The following is a 23934-nucleotide window of genomic DNA, read 5'->3' as shown; positions in this document are numbered from 1 at the left end:
AATTATTTTTATACAGATGAAATGGAAAATACAAGTTTCACTTTTTATATAGAAGATGTTTATATTTTGTAGATAAGGAAAGATCCCCGACGCTGAAGAGTCGACAAAAGCGAGAGCGAGAAAGAATGAAGGAGTAAGTGAGATGACAAACATGAAAGAGTTCCGAAGCCTCGCTCGCGTGACTCCTTTTATCTGTAATCTTTCATGTATATATGTCATCTTACTATAGAAAATAAAACTTTCGTATTTCGCATTTTATATATCTGAAAATAATTGTAATGGATTAATTACATTTTTGCGATTAAAATGACACCAAATACGATATAAATCCGATTATTTTAAATGAAATAAGTAATCATAATTTTAATAACATAACTGATTAAAAATTATCTGATTTATGTCATGTTTAGTATTATTTTAATCGCAAGAATCTAATTAATCTATTAAAATTATTTTGATATCGATAAAATACGAAAAACAGAAATTTTACGAACGATATGTAACCCGAGATATTATAGATCAGTGCATGCCACGATCTGCACATTTCGGCCAATTTTCGAGAGGCAACGCCTATCGCGCCCCCCTTACGTCTTGAGATCCTCACCTAGCAACCGTAACCAAGCGCGCGACGCTCTGCTTCAGGTACGGTGCATCTGTACCGCGAAACAGTTCCGTACCCCCTTACTGCCAAATATCAATGTTTTAAACGCGATCTCTTTAGAATTTTTTTAAATAATTAATTCAAGAACAAAGTTTCAATACTCGATTATTAATTACATTTACGATATAATAATTCTAAAATATTATTAATATATATTCGATAGATTAAATTTGTTAAATGTCTCGCGCGCGGAAACTCTTGTCGATATATAAATTAATAAATAATTATAAATTTAAAGTTTTATAAAAGACGCTTTTATTAAAAGCACGAAATACTTATGAACGATATTATTTAAGTTATGGACTGTTGGATATCCCCAGTATATGATGTCATTATATAAATTAGAATAACGTAATTATAATTATTATATTTTTAGCAATAGGTTTCTACGTCACCTATGAGGTACTATTGTTGACGCGTTTTTTTTTTTAGTGGTTTTCCGTGTAGGCCTAGTCCACTAAAGAAGAAGAATAACGAAAAATAGCCACCAACTAAAGGACGAAATAACAAAATTAAAAGAATATAAACAATAATTTTAAAATTTATTAAATTAAAGTTTTGTACCGTTACGCTGTTCGCATGATTCGATGATGGATGGAAAATCTATCTGGATATTTGAAGAACTTATTCGCATCAATGAAGATAATGATGTATCTCTCAAACGAGAGTGTCTGTCTGTTTTGATATATTTCATTTGGGAAAAATAACATTTATACAAATAGATCAAATTAATTTATCCTGCGCGCGCTGGTAATTCGTTGCAATTGTTTTAACCGATTGCTATCTGTTTTAAAGCGTGTGTCAGCATAACGTCTTGCTTCGAAAGAGTGCTCAGTTCAAGTTAATATAATAAGTATAGTTAGTTCATTGACTTGTTCATATTTAATTCTTCATCAAAAATCTGAAGGATGGCTGATTCAAGTAAGCAGAGATACGAGCAACGATACCTTAAGGTTTGGGAGGATATTTTCTTCGCATTTGTTCGCAATCGGACAATTTGTCTTTTATGTGGTTATGAGCCTTCTATTGTAAAAAAGTACATTCTCGAAAGACATTATAGAATCAAACATTCCGGAGAATATTCAAATTATGCATGTCAGGAAAAATTAAAAATACTTGAAGGATTAAAATTAGTTTATCAGGAAGGTGATAGCATTTGTCAGGATACATTAATTTCTAACGCCAGTCATGATAATGAAAAAGCTGTAGCTGCATCGTACGCTATTTCTTTTCTTATTGCGAAATATTCGAAGCCATTCGCTGATGGCGAATTCGTAAAAAAATGCATCGTTGAGGCAGTAAAATCCTTTGACAATAGATTAACTGTTGACGAAGCTGCGAGCATTCCGCTTAGTATTCAAACAATAGGGCGTAGAATTAATAATATTGCGTCTTCTATCAAAGATAAGTTAAAATCCTTGTTAGCGACTTGTTCATACTTTTCATTGTGTCTTGATGAAAGCACCGATAATCGACACGTGAGCCAATTGAGTATTTTTACTCGAATCGTCCAAAACGATTTCTCATGTGTCGAGGAGCTTTTAGATTTAGTTGCATTGCATGGCACAACTACGGGTCTTGATATCTTCAGAGCAGTAGAAAACACTCTCAAAGAATTTAATGTAGACTTTACAAAATGTTCGGCTATAGTAACTGATGGTGCCAAAGCAATGACTGGCTCACAAAATGGATTCCTCGGTCTAATCAGGCAGCAAAATTTAAAATTTCCCGTTATTCATTGCATCATTCACCAAGAAGCGTTATGCGGGAAAGCTGTTAAACTGTGTACTGCAATGCAGACAGTCACAAAAATTATTAATTTTATTAAAGGTGGTAATAAATTTCTTTCTCATCGAAAGTTTCAACACTTTCTCAAAGAGCATAACGCAGTTTATACCGATGTTCCTTTATATTGCGAAGTTCGCTGGCTTAGTGCCGGAAAATGTTTAGAAAAGTTCTTTGCAATAAGAAAAGAAATCTTCCTTTTCTTGCAAGAACTATGTATTGCAAAATGCGACGAATATAAATTTTTTTTGGAAGATTTAGAATTTCTTTGCGAACTCGCTTTTATTACTGATTTGACTAACCATTTAAATATCTTAAATTCAAAGCTGCAAAGAGGTAATCAAATTATTTCTCAATTATTTAGTGCCATTGATTCTTTCCGCAGACAATTATTATTATTTAAAAATCATATAGAAGCAGGTACTTTATATTTCTTCCCATCTTGTCAGATTCTTTTCGAAGAGCATGGCACAAATTGCAATTTTCAGAAGCATCTCTACTTAATCGATTCACTTGTAAGTCAATTTAATACGCGGTTCAGTGATTTTGGGATGTTTAAAAATGATCTAATTCTTCTCGAGAATCCTCTTACCGTGCAAATCGAAGAACAAAATATAGAACTGCAACAGGAACTTTGCGATTTACAATGTGATCTTTCCCTTAAAACGCGGTCGGAAAAGGGAATAGAGCTCTTCAAAATTTTAGACGTAGCGAATTATCCGAAGCTTAGAAATTTCGGTCTTCGATTTTTTTCCATGTTTGGATCCACCTATTTGTGTGAATGTTCTTTTTCCAAAATGAAATATATCAAAACAGACAGACGCTCTTGTTTGAAAGATGCATCATTATCTTCCTTGATGCGAATAAGTTCTTCAAATATCCAGATAGATATTCCATCCATCATCGAATCATGCGAACAGCGTAACGGTACAAAACTTTAATTTAATAAATTTTAAAATTATTGTTTATATTCTTTTAATTTTGTTATTTCGTCGTTTACATGGTGGCTATTTTTCGTTATTCTTGTTCTTTAGTGGACTAGGCCTACAGGGGAAACCACTAAAAAAAAAACGCGTCAACAATAGTACCTCATAGGTGACGTGGAAACCTATTGCTAAAAATATAATAATTATAATTACGTTATTCTAATTTATATAATGACATCATATACTGGGGATATCCAACAGTCCATAACTTAAATAATATCGTTCATAAGTATTTCGTGCTTTTAATAAAAGCGTCTTTTATAAAACTTTAAATTTACAATTATTTATTAATTTATATATCGGGAAGAGTTTCCGCGCGCGAGACATTTAACAAATTTAATCTATCGAATATAATTTAATAATATTTTAGAATTATTATATCGTAAATGTAATTAATAATCGAGTATTGAAACTTTGTTCTTGAATTAATTATTTAAAAAAATTCTAAAGAGATCGCGTTTAAAACATTGATATTTGGCAGTAAGGGGGTACGGAACTGTTTCGCGGTACAGATGCACCGTACCTGAAGCAGAGCGTCGCGCGCTTGGTTACGGTTGCTAGGTGAGGATCTCAAGACGTAAGGGGGGCGCGATAGGCGTTGACTCTCGGAAATCGGCCGAAATGTGCAGATCGTGGCATGCACTGTTATAGATAAAGAGAGCCTCGCGAACGAGACTTCGGAACTGTTTGATGTTTGTCATCTCGCTTGCTCCTCGTTCTTTATTGTATTCTTTCATCCCCATTATTATATTCTTTTATTTCTTCGACTTTTATTCTTTCTATATTCTCGTCTTCCTACATAATAATACATTAATTTATTCGTCTTTATTTTATACAACATAAATGAGATATTGTGTATGTCATAAATAGAAAAAGTATTTAATTATGTGCATTTTTGTATGTACATGTGTTGTATTTAACTATAATTAAATAGAAAAAGAAAATAACTTGTGTATCTCATTTATGATGTATCAAATAAACATAAATAAATAAATTTATTTATTCTCATGTAGGGACACGAGAATAGAAAGAATAAAAAAAGCAAATAAAAGAATATAATAATGGCAATAAAAGAATACAATATACAATAATGAACGAGCAGAAAGAAAGAGAGAGAGAGAGAGAGAGAGAGAGAGAGGCGCGAGTGAACGCGTAAGTGAATATGCGAGGAGCATGAAGCTAAGCGATACGTAGTACATAGCGAGCGAGCGATTAGAAAAAGACAGAGCGTATGATCGAGAGAAAAAAGATACTGCAATAATGTTAGTGCGTACATGTATATTACTCTCACACGCATGAAAGAGACAAAGGTAGTACGATTATGTCTGTCCTTGTCATATAAGATTGCAGCTCCGTCTATCGCGACATCACGCAACTAATCTACTGCTCTGTTTTACTCTTGAGCCTCCATCTCGCACACACACATATGCACGAAAATTTTATTTTGCAAAATCTTTTTTATAAAGCTTCTAAACTCACTTCTCTAAGTTCACTTATACTCTTTGATGAAATGCCGAGTGCGGAGTTTACTGATTAGGCACGTGTAGATTACACATTTGTTATATTAAGTAAATGTTGACGCAGAAGCCGATAACAAAACTGTAATTTTCTCATTTTTTTTAACTTTTCATATGAAATGTTAAACTCCGCACTCCGTTATTATGTGTACCTTAATTGTGGAAAAGGATTTGTTGATATCTATAATCAACAAAAAGATTTTTCAAAATAAAGATTATTCGCGTTCTGTCGGTAATATTGGATCCCCTTAAATTGAATATTTGCGATAACGCCCATCCGCTATCACGCTCCTGAAATTCTTCCAACGAGGCTAGAGTAGCGTCGACCACCCGCTTCTCGTACCACTCTCGCAAGTCGGAAAGAGGTAGAAGCAGATAATTCTTCGTGACAATAGTCTTAACATCGATCTTGTCGCCCGAAACGAACTCGCCAATAAACACGGTATTGACCTTAACACCGTTATATTTATTCATAACATCGCGTATTCGATCGAGCACGGTATCTCTAGCGTCCTCGAGAAATCGTCGAGGTTCGATATAATCGAAATTAATAACCGCGCCGGTTAAAACGCGTCTAGAGAAAGCCGTCTCGATCTCGGACCACGAGAATCCCTCGCGTTCCTCTACACCGCCTCCCACGCGTTCGAAACGTCGACGCAGATCGTCTCTCGCGCCCGTTAATCGAACGATTCGAGCGATAAGAGAATTGATCGCTCCGGTCGATCTCTTTCGGCGCTCGCCTCGACATCTCTCCCGCAGAGACTCGAGACATTCGTCGCACCGTTGCGCCCACGCGCGATCAGTGTTGTTCTCGGGGACGCTTTTTTCGCGCATGCGCAGCGCGGTGGTAGAGAAATCCAGCGACGGCGTATATAGTTAGTATGTAATGTGCACACAAGGGCAATTAGGCGCGAAAGTTTTGGCGGGTTCCAGAGGAGGCTAAGCATAGGCTAGGTAAGTAATAATAAATAGATATTATTTTTTTATTAGTATGGAGGATAAAAACAAAAAAGGAGCCATTAAGAAAGAAAGACGTTTTGTTAATGCGTGGCTAGATGAAGATAATTTTAAAGGATGGTTGGCTCCCCATCCAACTGAAAATAAAGCTTTTTGCAATTTATGCAATACTACCATCAGATGTAGCAAAACAGATTTAATACGGCATTCTCAAAGGGCCAAACATATAGTTAAAGTAAATCTTCAAAGCCCCGATCATAATAATAACAATGGTCTGCATAGTGATAAAGTTAAACGCGCGGAAATAAAATTAGCAGCATTTTTTTCGGAACATAATATTGCTTTTTATACTGCAGATCATTTAATTCCTTTATTAAAAAATATTTGTATAGATTCTAAAATTGTGCACGATCTTTCACTGGGCCGAAAAAAGTGCACTAACGTTGTTAAAAATGTAATTGCAAGACGCGAAACTGAAAAAATAATTGATATTTTGCAAACACGTAGATTTTCAATTTTAATTGATGAAAGCACGGATATTTCAGATTTAAAAATTATGTGTGTTCTTGTACAATTTTTCTCACCGGATGATAAAGTTAAAACGCAATTATTAGACTTAATATCTTTAAATGCTACGGATTGTTCAGCTAATAAAATTTACGAATCTTTTAAAGAAGTTTTAAATAAAAAGCAGATTCCTATTAAAAATATATTTGGTATGGCAAGTGATAATGCATCTGTAATGATTGGATGCAATAATTCTTTTTTTTTCACGTTTACAATCAGAAATACCGGGTGTAGTAATGTTAAATTGTATTTGTCATTCGTCTGCCATTATAGCTAGTAAAGCTTGCGAGAAATTGCCACAATCTTGCGAAAGTTTAATTAGAGGTATTGCTACTTATATTTCGGGCAGTGCAAAGAGATGTGCTATTTTAACTGAATTTCAAGAGTTTTTTAATGTAGAAAAAAATAAAATTTTGAAATTATCGAATACAAGATGGCTTGTTTTATAACATTGCGTGATTAGAGTACTAGATAATTGGGAAGTTTTAAGAAATTATTTTATTTTGGTAGTAACTGAAGACAAATTAAAATCTGCAGAAATTATTTTATCCCAGTTAAATGATGATTTTATTAAAGCATATTTATTATTTTTAAAATATTCGTTAAATTTCTTCAACACTTTTAATGCTTTATTTCAATCACGTGAAATTTTAATACATAGATTGTTTGAAAGTAGTTAGCAAATAATTCGGCAAATTGCTCAAAATTTTATGACTCCGGAGGCTTTGAAAGAAATTGTTACTTTAAATGTAGACAATGAAAATTATATCCAACACCTAAATAATATATATGTCGGGCCCGAATGTGAACACTTTTTATTAACAGTATCATTAGAGTGCGCGAAAGAAATTAGATTAACGTGTTTAGAATTTTATAAGATGGCAGTTCGCAAAATGTTAAAACGATTACCATATAAAGACACTTTTTTTGAACAATTAGTTTTTTTAGATCCCAAAATCGCTCTTTTTGATGAAGCAAGAATTAAAATTAAAGATTTAACTTGTGTTGCTTTGCGCGTAGGTAATATTGACCTAACAAAATTAGCATTCGAATGGAGAATTCTGCCGTCAATGTTTAATGATTCAGAGAAAAAAGAATTAGCTTCATTAGAAATAAATCAAATGTGGAAAAAAATATTAGAATTTAAAGATTTTAATGGAGATAAAATATTTGGAAATTTAGAATTATTGGTTCAAGCGGTATTTTCTCTTCCACATTCAAATGCCGAAGCCGAACGTATTTTCTCGATAATTACAGATGTTAAAAATAAGAAAAGGAATCGATTATCCATTGAAACTATTTCCGCAATTTGCATAGCTCGGTCAAGTTTTCAGGCTGCAGGCATTAATTGTATAAATTTCGAAATTTATTCGCGACACTTAGAGTTATATAATTCACATAATTTATCCGCGAAATAATGCGCTTCATCTGATGGTATTTTAATTTTATTTTTGTAATTTTTGATATTTTTATTTTAATTTTGTAATTTTTCATATTTTGTTTTTACAATTTTTGTATATTTTATTATATTTTTTTAACATATAAATTCACATTCATCTAGCCCGATTTTTATGCATGCATATATTATTACTCTAACAATATTTTCTGTTACAGATATTTTCTATAAATGTCCTTTTTTGCAATGTGCAATATTAATTTATTTTATGTACCTGCAATGTGCAATATAAATTTTTTTTTTTTAATTAATGAATTAATCTTCTTCATTCTTATATATTATTTATTTTTATTTCTTATTTATTTACTTTTATTTTAGTGTAGCTATTATTTTGATATGTAATATCTTTATTTATTTGATATTTTATAAAATATAGTTAAGTTTAACATATTTAAGTTTATTAAGAATTTATTTTGCTTTTTTATAAATATTACCATATAAATATAAATATTTATTTTATATTTTTAAATAATAAAAAAATTGTGATATATTTTTGTTATGAATACTGGTGAGGTTTTTGGCAGTTTTCCTTACCCTTGCAACAAATGTTGGTATTCTTTATGATTCTGCCAAATAAAATACTTTTATTTATTTTTAAAAAATGACCAATTTATTTTATTTCCTTTCTTTTTTTAGTTTATTTTATTATTATACAATTATTTTATTAATATTAATATTTCATAAAACTTAATATTTTATAATTATAATTGTGCATGTATATTGTTTACAATATGTTTAAAGCTAAAAATTTTTTAAACTCATTCATGTCATCTTTTATTAATTATTCAATTATTTATTTGTAATTTATTTATAATTTATAAAATATTTTAATTTATTTTTAACATTATCTCAGTAGAGGTTCCATAGCACCCTTTTTCTTATAAATGTGACACATACCTAAAGGCTATATTTAATGCGCATGCGCGAAAAAAGCGTCCCCGAGAACAACACTGCGCGCGATACGCGTTCTCCGTCGCGACGTCCCGCGCGCTATCGAGAAGATCGCGCGCCTCCATCGTTTCTCGATTCGTCACTCGTCGTCTAACGAACGTCAAGATTTTTTACAAATAAACCACGTCTCTTCCTCGTCGTAATTCTCGATGTAGAACAAAGCTCTCGATGTCGAAAACCTCGTCGACGAGATCGCAAGCGGGCACCATCTCGCTATACACCGTTTTCGTCACGTGCGTCGATACGCTTTTCGCGAAACTCGAGCTACGCGCGCAATACGCGCAATATGTCTCGTTCTCCTCGAAATAATTTCCGTTCTCGAATCGGCAACCGAACTTAAAGAAACAATGCACGACGTGATTCACCTCCCACGAAAATTTCGGAATTCCGTATCACTGTTTCCAATTGCGATAAAGCAAATAGCCATCGGCTCCGACATTCGCGAAAGGCTCGTCGAATCGCGTCTCGCTTGCCTCTCGCACGAACTCTTCCGCGAAGCCGATCTCTTCTATACAGTACAAACGGTCCTCTATATAACGTTCGCGTAGTTCTTTCTTCAAACAATTCGGTATCTCCAAATTCCATATATCCTCGATACTTCCGATTCGAACATTCACCGCTCTTCCGGCTAATCTCGTTAAAGCGCTCGGCGCGCGCTTCATCGCGCCGCGAAATATTCTCGAACGTACTAATACCTCGAGACCGTCGCGGCGTCCTTTTATAACGGGGAAAAATAGCGAGGACGCGCCCCCGATTAACCGAACCGGATACTCGCTCTCGGACGCGTCTCGTCACCGGACGCGCGACGTCGCTGGAAAATGGAAAAAAACTCGCCCCCCGAAACGCGACAAGCGCGCTCGTGCTAACGCGCGCCTCGAGAAGAGGAGAGCGAAGAGGGACGCCCCTCCGTCCGCTCGACCGCCCACCGACGATCCCCCGCCCCCTCGACGCCGGGCGCCCGCTCGCGGATCGCGCGCTAGAAGCGGCGCGCCCCCCTAAAGAATCGTGACAGCGGATCGCGCGCTAGAAGCGGCGCGCGCCCCTAAAGAACGAGTCGCGTCAAGGTCGCGAATCGGGAGGAACCGCCACCCCCCGAGCGCCATCTCTCGAGCGCTCTTGGCGACTCGTACCCACCGCTTCCCCCCGGCCGCGCTTCCCCTCTCACCCTACTTACCCCCCCATGCACCCGCCCAGTCCGCTCTCCATCCCTAGGGCGCCTACAAACTGCTCCGAAACTATCTCTCTCTCTTCCTCCCCAACGGTACCCTCTCTCTCACACTCACGACAAACTGAGCCAAAACCGGCCATACTATCCTACTACTGTCAAAAACATTTTTTGAATTGAGATTATAAAATTCTTGAGTTTATAAAAAAATAAAATAAAATGACTTATTTAATGTTCAAATTTATATTTATTTATATTGTTTTACTTTAATTTAAATTAATATTAAATTTTATGTACTTATATCTTTTTTATATAATTATTTAATTCTATATACACATACATATTAGAATCTATATATATCTATATATATATATATATATATATATATATATATATATATATATATATATATAAACATGGTGTCCCATCAAAACTGGGCACCCTATTTGATCTTATTAATTAAAAAATTTAAATTATAACAGATATCTATGAAATACTTTATTATGAACATAGTGGTTGCTAACAAAAATGAAAACGGAAAAATATGCATAATATTTTTTTATTAATATCAATATTTCGATAAAATAAAAGTTATACTTTTTCAGACAAATACAATGATGTGTGATGCTAATATATTTTATATATTATCTTTATATTTTACGAATTTTATCGGTTTGAAATCTCGCAGGTGACATATATCTTTTCATTTTTGATGATGCTATAAGTCTATTTTCTGCCTCATTGTTATGATGAAATGACAACGTGATATACGTCAATCTGTAAGACACGAATTAGAAATTAGCCATATCGTGGGGCCAAAAGCGAAAAGGTAAATGTTGGCCACAAAATTTCAAGCCAATAAAACTCTTGGAGTGTAAAATATTTACATTAAATAATACATTGTTGTATCCGTCTGCAATAGTGGTACAATGATTATTATTATTATTTTTATATTGAAATTTAATATCATTATGAAAAAATTATGCACATTTCTCCGTTCATAAACACAGATAATTGTTGTAAACAAATACGCTTACAATAGAGTTCGGTTTAAACAATTTACTTGTTATGATTTTCCTCTGTTAGTTTTAAATATAAAAGAAGATTGCCACTTTTGGTGGGACATCCTGTATAAAATGAATTTTTTACGTAAATAATTTTCTAATTCGTGTCTTAATTTCTAATTCGTGTCTTACAGATTGACGTATATCACGTTGTTATTTGATTATAAAAATGAGGCAGAAAATAGACTTATCGCATCGTCAAAAATGAAAAGATATATGTCACCTACGAGATTTCAAACCGGTAAAACTCGTAAAATATAAACATATGTAAAATATTAGCATTATACATCATTGTATTTGAAAGAGTATAACTTTTATTTTATCGAAATATTGATATATTAATAAAAAAATATTATGCATATTTTTCCGTTTTCATTTTTGTTAGCAATCACTATGCTCGCAATAAAGTATTTCATAAATATTTGTTATAATTTAATATTTTTAATTTATAAGATTAAATAGGGTGCCCATTTTTGATGGGACACCATGTATATATATAAAAAATACAAAATTGTGCCAACTCTCGTGAGCGAGTAGAGCAAAGGACTTTTACATTCAGTTTACTATGTTTTACGCAATGACCAGTGTTGGTACAATCTTTTTGCGTGAAATTGGCACCCGATTTTAACCAGATCAAATTTTGGAGTTTGTTTCTCATAGAATTTCGCCTGCAGGTGATTGCAGTAATAATTGTTTTGTTTGTAGTTGAAATATAAATATGATAGCGATTTTTAAATGACGGTAAGGAATTTATTTATAACTAGAGCGCAACTGGCATCAGATTATAATCTGAAATCGTTTGTAATTGTTTGTAGTACAAGAATTTTTGTTTATAGTTGAAAAATAAATAAATAAATTACCAACAAATTAATTAGTGAAACGAAATGTTAACTAACAAAAAGTAGGCAATCAGGAGCAAGCGCAGTGTGTAGGACGTAATTAGATTTATTGACAATAGAAAATTATATGTAAATAAAATTCGCCAATATTTCGGTCTTTTTTGAGACTCTCTTCAGCGCGAAACAAAATTAATAGATAACTTTTACATAATATTATAAATCAATGATCGCAAATAAATAAATACATAATAATAAATAATAATAAATAAATAAATAATTAATTAATAGATAAATGGTACAACAGTCAAATAAATAAGAATCAACCGCCGCATAGCAAGTCAGTACATATAAAGATCAAATGTCAACGGAATAGAATGATCGATATAAAGATTTTCTTATAATTCTTGTACCACAAACAATTACAAACGATTTTAGATTATAATCTGATGTTGAGCCCAGTTGGGCTCTAATTATAAATTAATTCCTTACTGTCATTTAAAAATCGCTATCATATTTATATTTCAACTGCAAACAAAACAATTATTACTGCAATCACCTTGGTTAAAATCGGGTGCCAACTTCACGCAAGTCAATCTGTATTACATTTACCTTATATATAAATAATACTAACCTTGTGACCCTTATTTTTTTTAAAGAAAGTCTGCGGACAGAGAGAGGCAAGCGTTTCTCACTACACTCTTGTCCCATTATGTGGACACACTATATATTATAAATTAAAAACACAAAAACGCAGTTTTTTCACTTTAACGTGTTATAACGCGTTATAACGGTTGAGCGATAATCTCTTGTTACGCGTATTGACAAAACATACGCGACGAACTGAGACTAAGCTGCCGCGCACTGATAGGATCGCGTACGTCTGTTTGCATGTATGTGTGCGTACAGCCGACTTACTGCCCGATACATACATACTTACGTACTGACTGCTATAGATATCGCGTTATGATGAAAATGAAAACTAATGCACATCTTTATAAATGTTTATCTTTATAAATTAATATTCTATAACCGAATAAAAACACTGTTTTTATATTGCTAAATTAATTTTATACATAAAATGATTTATATTTTACGAAACATTATATAAAATGAATTATATAGATTATTCTGTATAATTAATAATAATTGTATTATCTTTGTATATTACACATTATATGCTATATACAAGGTGTCCCTTAAAATTTCGAGATTTAAATTTTGCAATGGAATAATTCTGAAAATATTAAATAACATAAATTTTTATCAAATTATTTTTAAGCAGTATTTTCCAAAATGTAATAACTTTCACTTTACAACTTACGATTTAGATGATCGCCTGTGATTCTTTGCGTCTAATAATTGATAACCGAGCATTTAAAGTTTCACTTACTTTATATACAATAATTAATTGATAAATTACCAAATTTTAATATCAATCTTGTTACTAATAAAATACTAATAACATATAAATATATATAAAAATTAAAAAAAATATATATATATATACTTTCATTTTTGTATAAAGTTCCCAACTTCTAATTATCAACTTTTTAATATCAACATGTCTAAAACAAAAATATAATAAGTAATTCAATTCAATACCGAGTTGAACTTGTTAGTTATTATCTGATAATATATATATATATATATATATATATGTACATGGTCACAAACTCCATATACATAATGCATTCTAGAAATAAAATAGTCACAAATACTAATACAAAAATATGAAGATTGCAATAATTTTTGAATTATGTGATTAAAATTCGCTAATAATATTGCATACAATTCATATTCAAGCTTTATACACATACTGATCTGTCATCTCCTATTGCTGACAGATAAAATGAATAAATAAGTTTATATAAAACTTGGTCAAATAATAATATAATAATTAATCAATAATTGAAATTATTATTGAACAAAAAATTAAATATTTTACGTACAAGTATAGTTTGATATCAGCTAATTGCATAACATAATACTCATACACATAAAAAACAATAAAATCAGCCGTGCAATAAAAATCAATATTACCTGATTTGTAAAATCAATAACAAATGACAGATCAGTACACGTATATATGTAGTTACGGATCTGAATGCGCGAGATGTATGCGATATTATAGTAAACTTTGGTCATTTATAACTCAAAACATTACAACTAAAAAATGTTTGTATTTCAATTTTTGACCCTGTTTTATCCCTAGAATACATAATTGTACGGAGGTGGCGAGATAAGCTATGTATATTGTGTGTGTGTGTGTGTGCATATATATATACTGGGTGGCCCATTTTAATCCATCCAGTCGAATATCTCAAAAACCAAGCCCAGAAGAGAAAAATGTTTCAGACAAAAGTTGTTTGGTTTCGAAGGGGCCATAAGATAGTACCATTGGTTTGACCTTGAAGAGTCATTTGAAGGTCACGTGAAGGGGTTTCCATTTAAGATTTTAAAGTTGACCTTCACATGACCTTCAAATGATTTTCCAAGGTCAAATCATTGTCACCATCTTATGGCACCCTTGAAGCCACACAACTTTTGTTTGAAACATTTTTCTCTTCCGGGCTTGGTTTTTGAGATATTCGACTGGATGGATTAAAATGGGCCATCCAGTATATATATATATATAAGTAATACCGAATATATTACATAAATCCCTGAAAAATAAGAACGCAGTCTTTTGCTTATTTTGATTTTTTATTGAAAATTTATTATATTTGTATTTTATAATAGTAGTTAGTGCAGTAGTTAGTTAGCCAGAGGCGGTTAGTTCGTGAGCTGGTTGTTTTAAGAATATTTAACACCAAATGCATTTTGCATGTTCGCTTTGGTTAAAAAATATATGCCAGAGGCGATCAATTCGTGAGCTGGTTGTTATTTCACACTAGATGCGATGTGCATGTGTGTTAAAAAATTTATGCCAGAGGCGATCAATTCGTGAGCTGGTTGTTATTTCACACTAGATGCGATGTGCATATGTGTTAAAAAATATATGCCAGAGGCGATCAATTCGTGAGCTGGTTGTTATTTCACACTAGATGCGATGTGCATATGTGTTAAAAAATATATGTCAGAGGCGATCAATTCGTGAGCTGGTTGTTATTTCACACTAGATGCGATGTGCATGTGTGTTAAAAAATTTATGCCAGAGGCGATCAATTCGTGAGCTAGTTGTTATTTCACACTAGATGCGATGTGCATGTGCGTTAAAAAATTTATGCCAGAGGCGATCAATTCGTGAGCTGGTTGTTTTGCATGTGCGTTATGCTGGTTATAAAATATTTTAGAGGAATTTATGTTGTTAAAACATTTTATTGTATTATATAACTAATTTTTAATAACACTTAGATAAAAAAAATGTATAAACAAAAGATTGTACTTATTTTTCAGAGGTTTATTTTTTTTCAATAATATATTAAATTATATATATAATATATATTATTATTTATAATATTTTATTTCTGTAGCTATGTTTTAAAAAATATTCATCCATTAATTTTTCTTTGCAGGTGAAAATTATTGAAGCTAACCCAAGAGGCAAATGACTCCCGGCACACTAGCATTACTGATGGTACTAACGAATCTAAAAATTTGCAAAAATTGGTTGAATTACTTCCCGATATAATGGATTCGATAATTAGTACCCAAAGAACGCAGTGCCTCGAGTCAACTTCAAATACAGGTATGCGTGAAAATGTTGAATTTTGCGAAGGTAACAATAATTTTGTTATCGAAAAGGGCCTTCTGGATACAAATCGTATCCAGGAAAGCATGCCTGAAGGCCGTCGCATTGTCGACATTGGTTTTCTGTGGAATGAAATCCACAGAACCTTTGATAATCATATGCAAGGAATAGAGTGCCAATTTAAAGATTGGAAACTCATAAATTCTCATCGTCGTGGGTTAATGACTCAGTTGTTCTTCAAATGCCAAATGTGCAAATATGAAGCCAACATCTGGTCAGAACCCACAAAGCCGGAAACAATGGACACTAATACGGCTGCTGTAACAGGAACTGTTACAATGGGAATTGGTTATGCCCAGCTCGAAGAGTTGTGTGCAGCCATAAATGTTCCTTGCATGTCCGAGCAAACCTATATCAAATATAGTGAAAATTTAGTCGATGACTTTAAAAAAACAGCCATGGAAGAGATGAAAATGGTTGGCGAAGTTGAAAAGCAACTCGCTCTCGAGAGAAACGAAGTTATAAACGGTATTCCGTACATAACAGTCGTAGCGGATGGTAGTTGGATGAAGAGATCGTATGGCAATGCCTACGACTCTCTTTCCGGTATTGGAGCCATAATTGGTTACCGCACCAGAAAGATTCTCTTGGTCGGTATCCGCAATAAATTTTGCACGCTATATGATGTAGCAAAGCAAAAAGATATCGAACCAATAGTTCACAAATGCTATAAAAATTTTGATCGCAATGCGAGCTCTACAAGCATGGAGAGCGATGCCATCGTAGAAGGTTTTAAAAGTAGCCTCAAAATGCATGGACTGATATATAAAACAGTTGTTGCCGATGGTGACAGTAGCGTATATCAGGCCATTATTGATAACAAACCATACCGTGAACATATGGTGACTGTCAAAAAAATTGAATGCACCAATCATTTGCTTCGCAACTTGTGCAAAAAGCTGAAAGGTGCGGCAGAGATGACTCAGCCAAAAATGTGTAGACAGCGTGGCTTTGTACAAGTGCGAAATGTTGTAAAAAGCAACATTTTAAAAATACAAAAAGAGGTAATAGAGTCAGCCGCTCGACAAAGAAAAAAAAGGCAACTTCTACATTGTCTGGCTATGGAATTGCAGAAAGATATTTTGAATATTCCTAGTCATATTTTTGGCAAACATAAGCGATGTGAAGCACGCGGTATATGCAAAGAGAATTGCAATGAGATAAAGAAAAATTATGTACCGTTTCTAAAATTACATGATTTCTATCCAAAAATAGAGACTGCTGTCATGTATCTCAGCGCTTACTCCGAGAGCTTATTGTTAAATTTAACAAATAACCCTGCAGAATCGTTCAATTCGATAATCTGCTGTAACGCGATAACCTCGCTCGACGCTCGGATCGGCTCGTCGGTGTCCGGGTTCGAGAGGAGGGGAGACTCAAGCTTACGATACACAATATAAGTAGAAAAAATAGTTTATTTAAATAAAGATATGTACAAAGTAGCGTGCAGGGCCAGGCGATGTTGGTCAGCGTGCGGTCGGCAGAAAGCTGGTGTCAGGCGCGGGCGTGCAAAGCGGTACGCGGCGAGAAACGCAAGGCGGTACGCGGCTTAATCGCGATGGTGCGGCTTTATTTACAGACGAGCTTAAGATTACGGCGCGGTTATAACTAGCAGGCTCTTAGGTCTAGCAGGCTTATTTCTAGCGGACTTACGGCTACGACGCGATATCTACAGGTGGCTTATTACTACGGTTAGGCTAGATAGGTGGGTATTGCCGACAGGCCCGAGTGTCACGTCGGGTCCGGCCTTGGCAACGGAAACCGGCGAAACCCGGTAGGGCTGAGCGAAACCTCAGCCCGGGTAGGTGCTAGGAGCCGGCGAAACCCGACAGGGCTAAGTGAAACCTTAGCCCGAGGAGGTAGTAGGTACTGGTCAGGTCGGTATCGGGAGCTGGATGTCGGGACAAGATCTGGTCTTGATGCCTCGGCCGGCCGGGGCCTCCTACCATACTGTCAGCCCGGGAGTGGGGTCGATTCCGCGTGGGGACCGTGAGCGAGATAAGGCGAGTCGAGAGCGAGAGCGCATGCCCAGCGAGATAGCGCGCCTAGTGTGAGCGGGACGGTGCGTGTGGCATGCGCGCGAGCGAGAGAGCGTGCGCGGTGGTTGTGCGAGCGGGATAGGTAGAGTAGGGTAGAGTAAGCGAGGCGGACATGTTATCGTATATACATATATATATTTTGCTGTAGTAACGGCCCTGCCGTTACTATGCAAAGAAATTGGCGGAAAACGTATTAATTTTGGTAAACGAGGTTCCTACGATGCTAGAATTGCAGGAGCAGTTGTTCAATATAATACGCAACAAGTACTTACACAATTACATCAAAGCATGTGTAAGATTGTTCCGCCTATTGTCGAGAATCTGGAAAATCGATGACAAATAAAAGTTGCAAAAACCAGAGAATCTCGAGAAGCGCAGGGAAGGCAAAGAAAATTCAAACGAGAATCAGCAACAGATCGTTATTACGGTCCTCAGTCGCAAAGGCCGGATCACCCATCCGATATATTCGAGCAACTGCGACTAAGTCATATAGAAAAGTTGTTCGAAAATGGAAAAAATTGGCAAACAATTGAATTCGAGACCAGAAATCAATATAAGTCCGAATTATGGTTATCATTGAGACGTGAAATGTTGACAGCATCCAATTTTGGAACTGTATGTCGCATGAGACCGACAACGTCTTGCGCATTGACTGTAAAAAACATTTTATATCCTCCGTCTATTGATACCGAAGCCATGAAATATGGTCGCGATAAAGAAGATGTAGCAAGGAAAGAATTGGCCATGAAATTAAATAAAGAAATAAAACCTGGCGGATTGTTCATTGATAATAAAAATCCATTCTTGGGTGCTTCTCCTGACGGACTTATTGAAGAAAATGGTCTTGTGGAAATTAAATATCCTCTGTCGGCTGAGCATTTGACAGCAGAAGAAGCCATAAAGACATTGCCTCTTTTAAAAGGTATCTTTGATAAAAAAGATCCACATAAAATGAATCGGAATCACCGATATTTTTATCAAGTTCAAGGCCAATTGAACATAACAGAGCGAGAATATTGCATTTTTGCTGTTTGGACGCCAAAAAGCATAAAAATATTGCACATTAGTACAGACAATGAGTTCTGGAAAAATGAAATGCTGCTTTTTCTAACACGTTTCTACTACGGATGCATGCTTCCAGAAATCGTGGATAGTCGGCATAATAGGCATATGCCAATCAGAGATCCGTTATAACAGAAGCTAAAGAAAAAGCAGCTAAAGAAATAATTAGCCGAAAAAATATTCGACAAAATATAATAGAAAATGTAGATCTTCTCGAGAAAAGAAAGCGATTTAAATCTAATGTTTTGCCTATAGAAGCAGCAAATATTGCTATTGCTGCTGCTATAGATATAGAGCAAGATGATGATTGTATCATAGTTAGTTATTCAAATAACAAACATGATATTACGAAAGACGATATGGAGAGACATAAAAAAATTTTAAATTTGATTGCTTCTCTCTCTATCGTAAAGGATAATATCTTGCCTATAGATAGCAAAATAAGCGACGAATTATTAGATCGATTTTTACGCGTCGTAAGAGAAACTTCCGACTTTGAAACGCAAAGTGTCCAATATCTGGAGATCCCTCATATGATTGCAGCCAGTGATAGTAACAAAAGCTTACAAATCATTGGAGGGAATTGTAGTGATCACTGGCGATGTATTTTCTTTAATGGCACCAAACTTTGCGTATATGATAGCCTATCCGGCTGTACATACGATAAGTTGTTAGCTAAGGAGAAAAACTATATACATTTACGTTATCCTACAATAAAGCAAGATAACATTATTTTTGAAAAAGTTCAAACACAACCTGATGGCATAAATTGTGGGATTTATGCTGCAGCTTTTGCCACAACTATAGCTTTAGGAGGCAATCCTTGTGAACAAAAATACTCCAAGAATGTAAAATGCATGAGAGAACACTTCTTTAAAATCATAGAAGGTAATAAACTGCTGCATTTTCCAATGTGTTTAGGACCACCCGCCCCCTCCCAAGAAATAGTGCAGAAGCTAGTTTCCCGAGGGAGGGGGGGGGGGAAACCAAGTAACCGGGAAGATCACTCGGTGGGGTTTTAGTCAGTAGGAGTCTGACATAATCCTGGGTCCTTCCTCGAGAACCCAAGGTATCCATGAGGGTTTCCCCATCGTGACTAAAAAAAAAAAAGATTATTAATGCATTCAAAAAATGTATCGTGATACTCGTAAAATCATAACTCCATTGCAAATCATAATCGGAGAGACGACAAAAATTATATATTGGTTGCGTTCTCACGGGAACGGACGATGGAGGGATCCATTCTATATTTGCAATATTTAGAATATTGTAAAAATATATTATTGTAAATCTGTTACATATATATAAACATTTATCTACACAGTCAAAAAAATTTATATATATAATATATATAATATATATATGTATACATTGTTGTGCATATAACCGTTATTATATATTATAATACATATATATGTATTGTGCCATTGTATGTATGTATGTATGTATGTATGTATATACAGGGTGTCCCATTTTAAAGGACCCACTCAAATATCTCAGAAACACTGCGTTAAATCGAAAAATGTTTCAAACAAAAGTTGTGTGGCTTCAAGGGGGCCATAGATGGTGACAATGATTTGACCTTGGAAAATCATTTGAAGGTCATGTGAAGGTCAACTTTAAAATATTAAATGGAAACCCCCATTTTTCATTTAGTATTCTTGTAGATGACATCGAGAGCTTTCTAAAACACTATAATAAAGTATTTTTTTATTAAGTACTTTTTGAGTTATTTTATATTTTATTCTGACATATTTTGATATAAAAAATTAAATATCTCGTAAAATATTTAGTTTTTGATAATCTTACTGTAATACTTCTATGTACAGAATAATAAGACAAAATAATTAGTGCCTAAAAACACAAATAATTGTTTAAAAAAATACATTGTAAATAATTTTCTTGAAAACAATTTTTTTTTATACTAATTGATTTGTCTCTCTTTTTTTAACATCAATTCATGCGTTTCTTCATCTACTTTAATTATTATCGAACCTTCTTCTTTTTCTTTTTTTCTAAGTTGATTATTATCATTTCTTTTTTCTTTAACTATTTTCTTCACTATTCGCATTTGGAATCCATCATTTATTGCATCAATTCTATTCTGCTTCTTGATTGTAGTTATTAAGTCATCATCATCCAATCTCATTTCTTCTTGACATTAATAATTTTTATTTTGAGCTTCATCTGCGGTAATTCCGTAACTTTGAAATTTTCTCCTAGTTTGTCCTGCACTGTGGCTTTCAACGTTTTCATTTCTTCTCTAGTTTCACAACCCATGATCACTGTCCCCTTGCTTCCTTTTTTTAGCTTCGTTATTCCCATCGCCATGTTTTTGATATCTACCTTTTCTTTTATCAATTTTTTGTAACTTTACTCTGTTGTTGAATCTTGAGTTTGATAATTATAACATTCTCTTTCTTTTTCTCTTTAACCGCTTCACTATAGCTCCTTTGTATTCCTCCTGTTGATCCACTTACTTCTCCCTGTATCATTCTTTTCAGCTCTTTTAGCAGTTCCTGCTTAACATTTCCCAATTCTTCACGAACTATTTCCTTGACCATCATTTTAATTTCCTTCTTACATGCTGTTTCATCTTTTATTTCTTTTACAACTTTTACCAGCCAATCTATTTTTACGTCAATAGTCGATGATCCACTCGCTCCTGATATTCTATTTCCACTACTTGGCGTCGTAAACGAACCTTGCGCTTGAGCCTGGAGAAGCAGTCACAACTGCTGTTTGTTGGTTGCTGGGTGTTAAACCTAGTATAGTACCTGTGCGCAACTTTGAGTCCACAGCCCTTCAAGCAGAAAGCCTAGCCAATGCCAGGGTCAGCCCCCTGACTGATCAGGTGCTTGTTTTTTATGTAATGGCGGGAGTTGCCACATTAGTAAAGGAGATGCGGACCACCGGCCCAGCTGTCAATACAGACTACCTTCTTAAGAGATGGCAAGCCATTTGTGCCACGAACGGTGTAGCCAACATATTTGTACCAGGCGCCCGAGCAGGTTTTGTTGGAGAGATAATGAGGGAAGTAGAACGGTGGCAGGAGTGGATCAAACCGCGTGCAGAGCTTAGACATACCATCCTTAAAATCGCTCTAGGATTTGACCATGAGGGGCGTCCTGCTCTTGTAAAGAGTGTACTGGAGCAGTTACGTATGATATTAACTGACTTCGGCTTAAAGTCTACACAAGTTATGCTAGGCTTTATAACTTCCGCAAGTAAGGCCATAACCTTAGCCCCTATAGCTCAACAAGCTGTAGACCTCAAGAGAGCTGTGGATGGTCTTTAGGCCCGATATGGTGACAAATATCCCTTTATAAGGGTTTTCCCCTTACCATGTGCAGAACAACTCAATCATCGACTTTATCCAGATCTCTACTATGCAGCTGTCAGCACAGCACTACACAATAAGGAGTTAGGGTGGAAGGGCGATATAAAATGACGGATATACAAACCACTATCTCCCGAGCAACCATAGAAAAGCACGCTGACAAGCCCTTGCATGTTGAGACAGGCATAGATCAAACTACATTAGAAAACATAGCCCTACTAGGCATACACATAAGAAGGAGAGGTCGCGAGGATGACGACGACGAGGACCAGTCTCCACCGCGCAGAGCATATAGGCCATAAATATATACATGCATGTTACCCTATCTAATAAAAAATGACCAACAAAGTCACAAACATGTCAGAAAATACCTTATTACCCGCTGAGGGAAGTGATGATGAGGAGGCACTTGCAGAGCACATTGAAAAACAATACATGGATGCACCCGCAACCGACCCTCCAGAGCCCAGGATACGCGCAGGCACAAAAAGAGCATCCAACTATCCCATACAGGAACAACCCCCTAAGAAGAAAGGAAATCCGACACGATCACAGGCAGAGTTGCTGAATCGCTTTGATGAAAGCACAGAAAGAGAGCGCCAAATACTGCAAAATCAAGCCATAATAATAGCAAATCAGGACACCATTCTAACTGGCATAGAGAGATTGATGACTCTTATACAAGATTGCCAGACCAGGATGGGTGTGGCGGAGACAAGAATCAAAGGCCTTCAAGAAGCAAGGAGGGATGCCGCAACAGAGCCGACACCCAGCACATCTCGAACAACAGAAACAGCACCACATACAGTTACACCTCATGCAACAACAGGGACAGAAAGAGAGAGAGAGAGAGAGAGAGAGAGAGAGAGAGAGAGAGTTAAAATTAAAGAAGAGGTAGTACAAACAAAAGAGAGGAAGAGAGAGAGAAAGAGACAGAAGGAAAAAAGAAGGAGAATAAATATAATATCAGATAGTAATATTATTTAGTATTATAAAATATATTATTAAATATTTTTAAAAAATATTATTAAAAATTATTAATATTATCGATTTTATTTAATTTTAAGACAGAGAGAGAAGGAGAGAAAGAGAGAGTGAAGGCGAAAAAAGGATTTAAAATTAAAAAAGAGGAAGATTAAGCATGAGAAAGAAGGATAGGAGTGGAAGAGTGAGAGAGAAAGAGGGGGAGGGGGAAGCAAAGGAAAAAAAAGGAGGAAAAACATGATATTAAGTATAGTAATAATATAAGTAATAATATTTATGATATTAGGCAGTTATATTGATTTATTTTGTGACATATGATTTTGTGTATATATCATTAAAAATGTTGAAATGGAACAAAATAAATAGCATGCGCGAAGCGCGCGCTGCGTGCTAGTATCCTCTTATAAAATTGGTATGAAATGCTTAAGTTGGCCGCTAATCGCGATTGCATTGTTGTCGCGTTATTCTGAACGTGATTAGTCATCTCGAAGAATCAACATTTGATAAAATTATAATCGATTTAAGAAAAGATATTTTCAATCATGGACAACTTTATGTTGCATTTTTACGAGTTAGATCTTGGGAATCATTGAAAATTTATTTAGGACAAGAAAGACAAAACGGATTGGTTCAAAATTATATATATATATACAGAATTGTTTTAATAAAAATGTTTTGAACGTGTTGATTTTATAATATAAATTATAATTGCTCCAATAAATTTTATTGTATATTAATATATACACACGTTTGTGAAATGATTATAAACAAATATAATTTTATTTCAATATTATAAAGTATTGAAAGAAT

General features: G+C 34.6%; 2 protein-coding genes and 1 pseudogene across 2 annotated transcripts in view; 2 read left to right on the top strand and 1 right to left on the bottom strand.

The window, feature by feature from the left end:
* Positions 1-5487, bottom strand: part of LOC138942820 (uncharacterized) — a 9664-nt gene extending 4177 nt beyond the window's left edge. The window contains exon 1 of the mRNA XM_070313286.1: positions 5203-5487. Coding sequence (XP_070169387.1) covers positions 5203-5423 — 221 coding nt within the window. The 5' untranslated portion in view covers positions 5424-5487. The remainder of the gene's footprint in view (positions 1-5202) is intronic.
* A 453-nt stretch (positions 5488-5940) lies between these two features.
* LOC138942982 (zinc finger protein 862-like) lies at positions 5941-6922 on the top strand (annotated as a pseudogene).
* Positions 6923-15491: 8569 nt separating this feature from the next.
* On the top strand, positions 15492-22098 carry LOC138942981 (uncharacterized). Its single transcript, XM_070313478.1, is given in 4 exon segments — positions 15492-17007; positions 17887-18924; positions 18927-19759; positions 21517-22098. Coding segments are annotated over 4 exon segments (3882 nt in total). The 5' UTR covers positions 15492-15578.
* Positions 22099-23934: the final 1836 nt, after the last annotated feature.

This window comes from Polyergus mexicanus, unplaced genomic scaffold (genome assembly GCF_030449975.1).
Source record: "Polyergus mexicanus isolate NDT 795.1 unplaced genomic scaffold, iyPolMexi1.0 SCAF_24, whole genome shotgun sequence".
In the NCBI taxonomy this organism is placed as follows: domain Eukaryota; kingdom Metazoa; phylum Arthropoda; class Insecta; order Hymenoptera; family Formicidae; genus Polyergus; species Polyergus mexicanus.
The sequence above is the reverse complement of the archived record's forward strand: the minus strand, read 5'-3'. Positions and strand labels throughout refer to the sequence as shown.